General features: G+C 31.0%; 1 protein-coding gene across 2 annotated transcripts in view; it reads right to left on the bottom strand.

Moving 5' to 3' along the window:
- Nucleotides 1–8662: 8662 nt before the first annotated feature.
- LOC118071034 (neuroligin-1-like) overlaps nt 8663–11735 on the bottom strand; it is a 267425-nt gene continuing 264352 nt past the window's right edge. For both annotated transcript variants that reach the window (XM_035089972.1, XM_035089974.1), the window contains 3 exons: nt 10802–11075; nt 10598–10744; nt 8663–10543 (listed from right to left, as the gene is read on the bottom strand). In XM_035089972.1, coding sequence (XP_034945863.1) covers nt 9903–10543; nt 10598–10744; nt 10802–11075 — 1062 coding nt within the window. In that variant the 3' untranslated portion in view covers nt 8663–9902. The remainder of the gene's footprint in view (nt 10544–10597; nt 10745–10801; nt 11076–11735) is intronic.

Here is an 11735-nt window from a genome sequence, read left to right as displayed (position 1 = left end):
TTGTATCCATATTTTGATTATTATCTTTAAGCATTTTTATGTATTTATTTTTTGTTTCGGTGACTTTGAGGGGGGCGCTTGACATCATACTCGCTGTAGGCTTTTGTCGTTTATCTTCTTCTTCTTCTACAACTTCCATTCTTTCTACTGATCCGTTCTTTTCTCCCCCCACCGCTCCTTCTTCCTCGCCTATAGCTTCCCTGTCTTTTCCTTCTGCTGCTCTTTTTTCTTCTTTATCTTGTACTTTTGTATTTCCCATTATTTCACGCTCTAAATCATTTATAAAGATTGGTCTTTTCATAGTTCTTAATATTGCTTCAACTTCTTCACTTTGATTGATTTCTTCACGTTTTGTTTTCATGTTATCGTTATAAATCGAGAAAATATTCATCTTCTGACGATTGAATTTTCTCTTTCTCGCGGCGGCATATTGTCTTTCATTCTTCGATATATTTATACTATTATCGTTCAATAATGGTATTTTAGGAGAGATGTTTTTTTTATTCATAACTTGATGTAATGGTGTTACTACTGGCTTGAAAAATTCATTTAATGAATATTCACTATTATTTTCTCCATGCTTAATCATTTTATGTTTTCGACGTATAACATCACTAACTTTCGTCAATTTTTCCAAGACATTGACTGCCTTTTCCAGTTGTCCACTTAATTCACTCATATTGATGAAGTTTACTTGACAAACAATTATTTATAATTGTATACTTTCAGAATGAAGCATTCAATTTATACATAGGAAACAATTAAAAGCTCTTCTATATCGCCCATTATTGATTTCACTATCTTTATCGACGACGAGAAAACTGTAATTATGTTTATTTCAACATGAAGTACACAAATCTGTGAATGATTGAAATTTCATGTCTGTATTAACATGATCAATATTTATATGCCGTAAATTTATTTCATCTTGTCGAAAGAGAATAAGAAAATTTACCGTATCCCGTATTGAATGTTTCGGGATTCTCGCATAAGTTTGACAAAGATAAAAACTATCATCATCTCTGTGACGACGCACACAAAAATATGCTCGAACATTATCTTGCTTTTCACAAGCTATACCATCAAATATCATGATGGAATTAGGTTGAGCATCATCTGTCTTTACAACTTGTTTATTGTCATTGAAGGGAAAAAAACAAACGCCATCCATCGGATCGAGTAGTTTTTCCGAGTATATATACCCAGGTTGATTAAATGATTTGGAATACAGATAAATATTTTCAAGTCTTAATCCATTTAGATAAGTGATTAGTGCCAACAATGCATCTGTTTTCCCACAATTAGATGTTCCACAAATAACTGAGCGTACAGTATTTGGTAATAATTTACCATGACGTTTAGCCTTTGTATTTTTTTCCATTGGTATAATTTTATTCGAATTCTCTACAGATAGTTTCAAATCTTTTGGTTTCAACTCCATCTCGATGATAACTATGCGTAAAGATTTAAATAACGACACTTTTATAACTTTTACTTAGTTGAATAATGACTGTTAAGAGAAGAATAACTGGTACTTATGATCTTGACGATATTTACATATTTCTAATTGCGACAGATCCTCAATTAAATCATTCATTCGGAGTTGAAAAAAGTACTCTTGTCACCTAATTATATGGTGAAAAATCAGCTATTGACTTTACATCTAAAGATTTTATCGGTGAATTTTTAGGTATCGAACGAAAAAAAATTATAATTATTAAATATTTCCTAAAAAAAAATTGATTAAAAGCGTAAACCTCCTTCTTAGGAAAATAAGCAAATAAGCAACCAGTGTTAGAGATGTTCCCTAATTTACAATACGTTGAGAGTACTTTTTTACATATAGCATTATTGAACATTAAATCAATCAATTTAAAATATGGCTCGATAAAAATTGGATCACTCTTAAATAACGCATCGAATATTTCTTTTGTAACTTGTATATGAATAACTTGTAAAAGTGTTCTTTGATGATTTAACACATGCATTAATGCATTTATATCAGGAATATGATAAGTGTTACAATTATAAATGTTTCGATTGATTTTGTAGTAGTCATTTTGTTGTTCTATATCATCATGATTTATTAAACTTTCATGATGAATAATCCAATAATCGATATCTGTATATATATTAGTATATTCCAATAAATGTCAAGTGAATCCACCGGTAATGATTCCTGGTTTTAGTTCTTTTAATTCTAATTACACTTCTGGCACAGATTGTTTATTTGTTTTATATAAAGTTTGATCTGACGCAAGTCTATTTTGAATGTATAACTTGTAAAATTGATTACTTATTAACAACTTTTCCATATTCATAATACAATTGTACAAGACTTATGTCTGAAGCAAGACTGATGATGTTCGAGAAAAAATCTCCCAATAAATAGAGGGTAGGCCTTACTCCTTACTTCTTTCTTCCCTACTCGTGTTTTCCCCTCACAGGACATTTTTCTAGATTTTATAGCAACTCAAGATTATGTAGCTACAGGTCAATGCATCACATTAGCTTTAGTTGTAAAGCTTGAAGGATCGAGATGATGCTTATCTTTTCAATTTTTGTTAATCGCCTAGTAATAATTTTTTTCTCAATCGATGGTTTTCTCGGGCAAGATATTTTTTTTAATCGATGTTTCCTACACTTAGATAAACAACCAATTAATTATTCAGTAAGATTTCCCCATCTATGTTCGACACCTTACCTCAGGAATCCACACTTAACGCCCTACCTAAATTCTCCCTCGACTTCCTGCCTCAATACAACCTAAGAACTCCCTTACTTTTCACTTCTACGGTTATAAGAGTTCTACGACAATATTCATCCTCACTCCATACGTCCACAGCTATAAGAGTTCTACTACAACACTCTTTAAAAAAACAAAGTGTGGTAGAACTCTTATAGTTTATCTACTGATTTTATTTAAGAAGGATGCGAAATCGGAATTTATTTAGAGAATTGACTCCATGAAGTGTAACTATTCAACCTAATTATTAATTGAGCATTACATTTTTTTTAAGTCCATGACCTCCCAGTTTTTGGCATTTCCTACTCTTTGGGTTCTTTCCAGTGGTTTCTCCTGATGAAAAAAAAGGAAGGAAAGGAAATTGAAGATGAAAATTTAGATTTTTAACTTTCAATTTGACTAACGGACGATTTTTTTTAAGGAATTTTCTATGTTATAGAATTACGTTATTAGTTAATTTAGATTATTTCGGCCTGTTTTGGAGGTTTTTACCCGTCGCAGGAATTTTTCCTCCAGAATATGTTTTTTTATATTTCTTTTTAAGCAGTCAGAGTTGAGAAGCGGCAATATTAGAAACTATGCTAAAGAATTATTTGATTTATCTGCTTACTTTCATTAAACATTATGAATTTTTCAATTTAAGATTTGAAATTTTTCTTTACTTCAGCCTAATCCAATATTTTTACCCAACTGTTAGAAATTGACAGGTGGCAATTTTTAAAAGATCGGGGGAAGTGTAAAATATTTCTATATCGCCATCTGATGACTAATAGACTAACGACCGTTTGTAAGTTAACGACGATTGCTTGACGATTACATTGTTTATGGCAACGAGGGGAAAGTTTGTTTATCTCCAGTTTTTGATTGAGACTTGAGTTGACCACACGGATTCTTCGGTTTTAATCAATTGCTGTCAATCTTTATCAAACTTTTTCTTTATTAATTTATTTTGAACTTCCCAGTGGGAAGTTATAGTAATGGGTCCGATTTTGCGAATCTCGAATTTTCACATATTTCCACGTTTCAAGGTCCCCAGAGTCTAATACGATCGTTTTCCAGTGGACGTCTCTGTGTGTATGTACGTGTATGCGTGTGTGCGTATGTGCGTACGTTCGCTCGGAATTATTTTTCGCCTCGATTATCTCGAGAACAAAAAATGATATCGACGTGGAACCAACTGCATTCGGCACGTAACTGCGCAACTTAGAACTGATTAGCCATTTTTGATTTACAAAAAATTTTCAATCATGGCTCATGAAGAGAAACCTGGAATGACACTCACATCTTTACAAAAAGAATTCCGAACGGTCACGCCTTTGCTAGACTCACCGCTCATATTGACTCAGAAGGAGTCATTTGAGCAGGAGGGAGATTCGAGACTTTATCACTTACTCAAGAAAACGAATGTTTTCTAATACTACCTTGCTCTTTAGAACTTTCAATATTAAAATCTCCGACGCTCATTAACAAATTCTTCATAGTGGCACTCATGTTACGCTTGCATTCATGAGCTAACAGTTTTGGATCCTTGACCGTCGACAACCAGTGCGCTCATACACTTCCAGGTGCATCCCATGCGCTCATCACGCGCTCCAAGAGCTCATCAACTCGTAGAGAAACTCTCAGAATCACGAGTTACTTCATCACCCGCATACATTCCTACTGGTATCGACTATGCCGGTCCAATTGAACTCAAGACATGGAAAAGGGGAAAAGCAACAATCAGCAAAGGTTGGATTAATGCCTTTATTTGCTCAGCTACATCAACTATGTACCTAGGAAATATAGATATTCCTTTACTATCGGATATTCTAATACGATTTCATTTTCTTTTATTGGCCTACGTTGATTAATCCTGACCTTGTGACGTTAACTTCTCTAAGTTAGGGATGTAAATTTAAAAATGACTCTTCTCTCGTATTGTACATTTCAGTCTAGTAGCCGTAAATTTAAGCCCTATGCTATCGTGCGTTAATTATAGAATGATAATAAAAAATTTTTTGTTGGATACTCTTGCAGGGGATAATGAGGAGAGTATTTTCGCAAAATTTTATCACTCGGAAACAATAATTACTATTGTTTTTCGAGTGTCAAACTTTAGCAAATTGCGTTTTTCTACCTTTCATCCCTTACGTAGCAAGAACGTAGCGACAGAATATGCCGTTAAGTGTCATTTTAATTAACATTTAAAAAGAAAATATTTCCAACATCTCAAACAATCTGGAAAAATTCTGGAATGTTTAGAATCGTTTTCCAATTAAAATTCAATAAACAAAATGAATTTTTCGATTTTTTATAATATCTGAAGCGTCTTTTTTTCAAATTTTTTTCGTGAACTTTGCACCCTTATATTTTTTTTGTTTATGGGCACATTTTATAGCCAATTAAGGAGCAGATAGAATTTTTTACGCTCTATAGAATGGCTATCTCAGTTTTTTGAAAAAATTTTTTGTTAATACCGTGGAATTCCGTAATGTTGTTTTTGGATTCTTTCACCCTTATTTTGGGGGTGGAGTTATTTTTTAATATTAAAATTATGTACAGCAAAGTCTCATAACTTCATGTGACGAGTATGGAACCATTTCTTAAAAATTTTTTCAGTATTTGTTATAGATAAATTTTATAAACAAATGCGTAGTTTTTAATTATTGAAAATTTTTTTCATTTAATTTGCAGGTTTTTTATAAGCAATTATCAACAGAATGTTAAATTTATCAAAAATTTATTTGCAGTCTGTTAATTTTTAACTGTTTATAAAAAAAATAGTTCTAATAACAATTATGGTTGTTGAACAATTAATTTTTCAATAATAAACGATGCTCTTTCTAATGATGCATCCGGGAAAATTATAACATTTTTTTTTAATTGTTTTTTAAACAATTTTTCGTTATCAACAATTTTTTTTATGAAATGTATTTTTTTACAGTTACTCCATGATTATTACCAATCAGCTGTCACTGATTTATGTTCTTAAAAAATTTTTTATTATTACTTATACTTACTCGTGTTGAAAATCGTTAAATTTTCAAGTGTTAATAATCAGCTGACAGGAACTTAGGTAGCCATCTTGACACTAGGTCGATAATAAATCGACTAAATAATCAATAATTTTAGTTCTACTCACTAAATTGACTAAATTCAGTGTTTATTTTGACTAATAGAGTTCTTATTGCCGTTTTTTAACTTCGGTCAAAATTGGCTGAAATATTTCTAGGCATGCTAGATTTGAATAGGGATAATTTTTAGGAGGTTTTAAAGCCCTTTTTTAACGTTTTTAGCGAAAACTATAATAGATATCGAAAAATGTTTCAGACAAAAGTTCGAGATTATATGAAAATCTACAACTTTTTATCAAACATTTTTTCGTCTTTAGAATAGTTTTTGTGAAAAATGTCTCTAACCCATTAGAGGTCAAATAAAAAGTACCGATATTTATTAAATTTACTTCATTTCTATATTGTAATTAGAACAAGAAAGATTCAGAAAAAAAATTCCCTCATAATTATGTCGAATATACTTGAACAGTGTGGTAATAAACTCAACTAATTAGGTAACCCAAGTAAACTTTTCGAGATCTGTAATTGACACTTAAAAATATAGCTGTACTCGATCGAGTACAGTGACTTCTAATGGGTTAAAGTTGCAAAATTGTAAAATTAAAATTTTTTTTGCATCAAATCATTAACAATAACATTTGCAAATAAAATGTGCTCTATCATTTTTTCGAATTGTCTCCTAACGTCGAGGTTTTACTAATTTCCATTTATTTCTCAAGTCTTAGATGCTCTCACTATGTCGAAAAATAATTGCAGCTTAAAGAAAAAAGACACCACGAGATTCCGCGTTCGATAGTAATCCTACAAAGCCGTCTTTCTGTGAATATTTTAGCCGGCTAACCACGTAGCGATAATAGCGTTGATAAAAATAAAGTAATTTGACCTAATTGATGAATAAAGTCAATTGATGATCGATAAGTCCACAACATATCAACTTACAGTGCAGAAACCGTATAAAACGCCTTTGTGCCAATAGGCATTAATTTTAAGAAGTATAAAAAAATTTTTCGACTACGTTTTCGTGTAGAGATCAACGAAAAAAGCATTTATGCCAAATGTCATTGTTGAAACGTGATTTTTACTGTTGTTTATTAACAATTGAAATTTGACGAAATGAATGTTCTGACCTTTTACTGCTTCTGTTTATGCAGCGAAATACGTGAGTTTCATAGAAAATAATATGAATACCTTACATAGAAAATAAAATTTTTTGGAGCAAAGTCTACGAGAAGAAATATTCCTTACGTCACGACAAGGCACTACCGTGCCTCTATACAAGTTATAAGAAGATTTTTGTAGGTTATAATTCTTAAAATTAAAATTTTTCTTTCATTATAATAGAAACATGGGCTGAAATAAAAAATTTGCCAGAAAAGCAAATGTTAGCTTCAGATTAAGCATCATATCGAGTATCATCATAGCTTCATTTATGATATACGAAATTGAAAAAATTTCAAAATTCAATATCGTTGCGGAAAAATTGAGTAAAATGAGAGTTTATTCATGCAGCAATAATACGTTTTTTTTTTCTCAAGTTGGTCATCAAAGTTTCTCATTGCCATAAAGTTCCCTCATTTACGGATTATAAAGTTAGTAACAACTTAATCTTGCTTGAACGTGAATATACAAATAATTAAAGTATTTCCTAAATAATTTTATATTTTATTAATGTTTCTTTTCAGTGGATATGTACAAAAAATCGTGAAATCTCATCAAAAATAGCCCCCTCTTTCTGGGCTGTACAAAAATGTGCCTCAAACATGAATAATGATATTGATGGAATACAACCAGTCCTAAAATCATTAAACGCCAAGTACATAAATCTGAAAATCAACAATGTTTAAAGTGAATTTTTTCGTTCCTGGTAACGTTTTTATTCTTGGTAGCCAAGTTTTTTATTATTATGTTGAGTGTGTCATAAAACGACTTGTTGTGTTCTATTAATATCATTATTCATGTTTAAGGCACATTTTTGTACAGCCCAGAAATAGGGGGCTGCTCTTGATGAGATTTACCTATTACAGGTAAAAAAGTGCAGTGCTCTGAACGATTGCACCAAAATTGATGATTTTAGGCATTCCGGCGAAATGTGTCGTTGAGCGACTTTCGATAGATTAAAAGAAAAAATGTATTAATTATTATTTCGAAAATTAAAAAAAAAAAATGTTCAGTATCGTTTTCAGACTTGCAGTCTCACAAAAAAGGTAGAGCTTAATCGAACTTGTGCACGCTGCGTTTGCATCCAGCTACATATTGTTTTTTAATTTCAGAGAAACTCTAAAGTAGGATAACGTTGCAAATAATTAGTAAAAAAAAAACCAAAATCCAAAGTTAGCGAAATTGTCCAAGATACTAGATTGAGATTTTCTGTTATTACGTTGGCTTCCTCGAACATGCAGTATAAAGAGATAAGAGACATAGCTTCCTATTCATCAAATCATCAATAAACTTATATATCATTCTATTTATCATCAATTGCCTATTCGTATATATAAGTTTATAATGATAATAGGAATTGTAATTTTATTTAATCTATATTAATGAAATTCTGGTGTCTATCATAAACAATTATAATAGTGTTTACCCCGCAACCTCAATGTTTTATGATAAAAATGAGTTTATTCGACAACAAAATAAAGTTTTACAATTTCATTACATTGCAACACTGAATATCGTTACGTATGCATATTAAATAATGTTTATATTGATTGAATTCGTTATGAAAAATCGAAAACGTAATCTACGTAATAAATTTAAGTTCTTCTAACAGAAAATTATTTCTCCGATTGATACCAAGTTTCTACAGATTTGAAATCTAGAAAATCAAACTCTAATTATTTATAATAGTGCAATTTGTTACAAACCATCAACAATGGGATCTGTGTAATGAATTCAAGTTTTTTCAACGGGAAATCATTTTATTAATTATTATCATATGTAATACAGTACACATAAATAACTTAAGCTCAAAATAAGTAACATATTTAATGTTGTCATGAAAATTATAATACAAGTGTTAAACATTTGCGCTGGACAGTCAGTGAAAGGTCAGAATTTCAATTCTTGATAAGTAACAGTGAAAATCATTTTTAAACAATGATATTTAGCACAAATGCTCTTTTCGTTGATCTCTAAAAGAAGCCGTAATCTAAAATTTTTTACATTCTTCTTAAAATTAATGCATGGGTAATTTACACTGCTCTTGAACTAATACTGAAGGGCTGAGTGGCAATCGACTGACCTATTGTGTTACATGAAGAAAAAAAAAAAATTTTAGAAATACAAGGAAAATGCCGTCAGTGTAAACAGTGTTTGCTGCTCTTAAAACTAATGTAGGTATAACTACCAATAGCATTTTAAGATAACCATTCACTGATTTTTTCCTTTTAATTCGTCTCAAATTTTTTACAGTCAAAAATTATTCTTGCCATAAAGAAATGTATCGAAACAAATACGTTAAGGCAAATTGACATTGTGTTCCAATATTTATGCATAAGAAGTCCGCAGTTGTTCTCAGTGCATCGTGTTTTATTTACCATTTAGTTTAGTTTTTTCAATACTTAAATAATAAAATGTTTCACCAAATTGTCATTGGCGCAAATTTTACAGTTGTGACACGTGAAACAATTTTAAAAAAATCACCAATAACGGATATCTAATAGTGGCTACACAAAATGAATTTATTCCAGGGCTTACTAAATTTCTCGAACCATTTAATAATTAACGATTTTACTAGTAGTATCTTATCGTGACTATGGATTTTTATGATTAATTTCTGCTTATCAAAGTTTCATATTAAATTCACGATTGCTTGGAAAAAATTAATGACACAAATAAATTAATCTACTACAATGAACTTTTTGTGCTTCAATCTACTCTGGTCTCATCTAGTGTTAATGTGATCAAAAAGTACTACAAGAAGTTTAAAAAAAAACCAATAGAATTTTTTACGTTTAATCTCATAACTTTATTTTATATGTATTAGTTAAACATTGCGTAGATTGAAGTTTTTGAGGTTTTTTTTAGCTGTTTTCCTTCAGACTACAAATTAATGTTAATCTTCTTACCATTTTTACCGAGTTTTTTTATCATCTTCAATATTAAATTATGTCTTCCTGTATTTGGACTTTTTTTTTATTACTGCTACCAGTGCTCAATGAACTAGTTGTCCTAGTCGGTGGTTTAGGAGGTTTTAGTTCTTTTAAAAAAACATTTTTCACAGGACTTTGGATCATTTTTTCGGTTTTTGAAGATTCTCCTAGTTTTGTTAATTGTGGAATTAATTCATGCAAATTATTTTCTGTCTCATTGGAATTTTGAGGATGTGTTCTAGGAAGAGTAGCATATGAAGGAGGTGGCTCATGAATAGACAATGAATTCTTTCCAATAATCGGAGTTACTGTCATAGAAGTAGGGTCATGAGTACTACCTTCATGAGTAAATGTCTTTTTCTTATCGCGATATCGTTGATAGTAAATTCCCGCAAATATTAACGTATTTAGAAGCAGAAAAATGCAACCAACTCCAACAGTGATTATTAGTGCGGTTGTAGTACTATAATAATGACGGGCAGCAAACTCTTGGAATATTTCAGATTTATCAGTGCTGCTAGACAAGATCGTTACGACATCAACAATAATTTGATTGTTAACATTTGGAGTAGTACAAATAGCTGATGCTATATGATTCTTTGTTGTGTCGAGTTGGTGTATTGGGGTATGCAATTTGTCTCGAACGGCTCCTACAAAAAAAGGTCAATTAAACTCTGATCAAAATGTTTATTAATTTACCTTACCTATATAGAAATTTTCATCATGTTCCCGAAAATGATGATGACGCATCGATACATCTTCGTCTCCTGGTTGATGTAACTGCGGAATGAGATTTAACCACATTGCCATTTTATGTCCACGATAATGATTCTTCACTTTTGGTTTCGATGCTATAATTTCATATACATTATTATAGATAAATTCAAAATTTGAGTAGACTATTATACCTATCATTAAATACAATTGAGATCCTGTTTCATACTGCTCCCAAGCCAATCCACGAAATCTTGCTTTTTCTTTTTCAGTACCATAATCGACAGATTCAATGTTATGAGGTAAATTAGGATTCGCAGTTTTCGCAAAATTAGTGAAAAATGTAAGAATTGCCTCTGCTACACCTTGATCTTGACGAGTGTAATTCAGTGGAAAGAATGATCCACCTAATATAAGAGGTAATCCAAAAACGTAGGGAATATCTTCACCACGAACACTACCGAGTCGCTGCAAAAGATGAATACAATTTATTACGAAATTTTATTTTATATATATGTGACATATAGCGTTTTATCAACGGAAAAAATGTTATTGCACTATCAGTCATGCTACTGAAAGAAGAAGCATTTGGACACCCAGTCCAATAAGTGACAATTTATAGAATAATGCGTTTAAACAATAGTTGACAAATACAACTCTTCATTCAACTTGTCATGATTGATGACTAGTTTTGAAAAAATTTTTGTCTTATAATTTTCCAGTGAAAAGTTTTTGCAACAAGTCCGATTTAGCGATCTCCAAATTTTGACATCTTCTTACGTCTCAAAATCTCTGAAGCTGTACACAAAATTTCACACGTAAACGTTTATGTGTATGCACGTGCTTACAAAATTATTTTTTGTCTCGATGATTTCAAAGAAAAAAAAACGAACTATATTTGTACTATAATCGTGCTCTGGATTGGCACTAACATCCTTCCATACCATGAATGATCGTGCTTGTAATAGAAAAATTAACTGCATTAAAACAATAAAGAAAAATTTCGAGAAATTCATTAAACATCGTGATATATTTTAGGATCAGTGTAGACAGTTACTGTACAATGTCGAGCGATGTAATCTACATAGTCCAGTCAAAGTAGACCTAAAATGGCAATTTTTTGACCTC

This window comes from Chelonus insularis, unplaced genomic scaffold (assembly GCF_013357705.1).
Source record: "Chelonus insularis isolate UGA/USDA-ARS -01 unplaced genomic scaffold, ASM1335770v1 contig_71_pilon, whole genome shotgun sequence".
Taxonomy (NCBI): Eukaryota; Metazoa; Arthropoda; class Insecta; order Hymenoptera; family Braconidae; genus Chelonus; species Chelonus insularis.
This window is presented reverse-complemented; position numbering and strand designations above follow the sequence as displayed.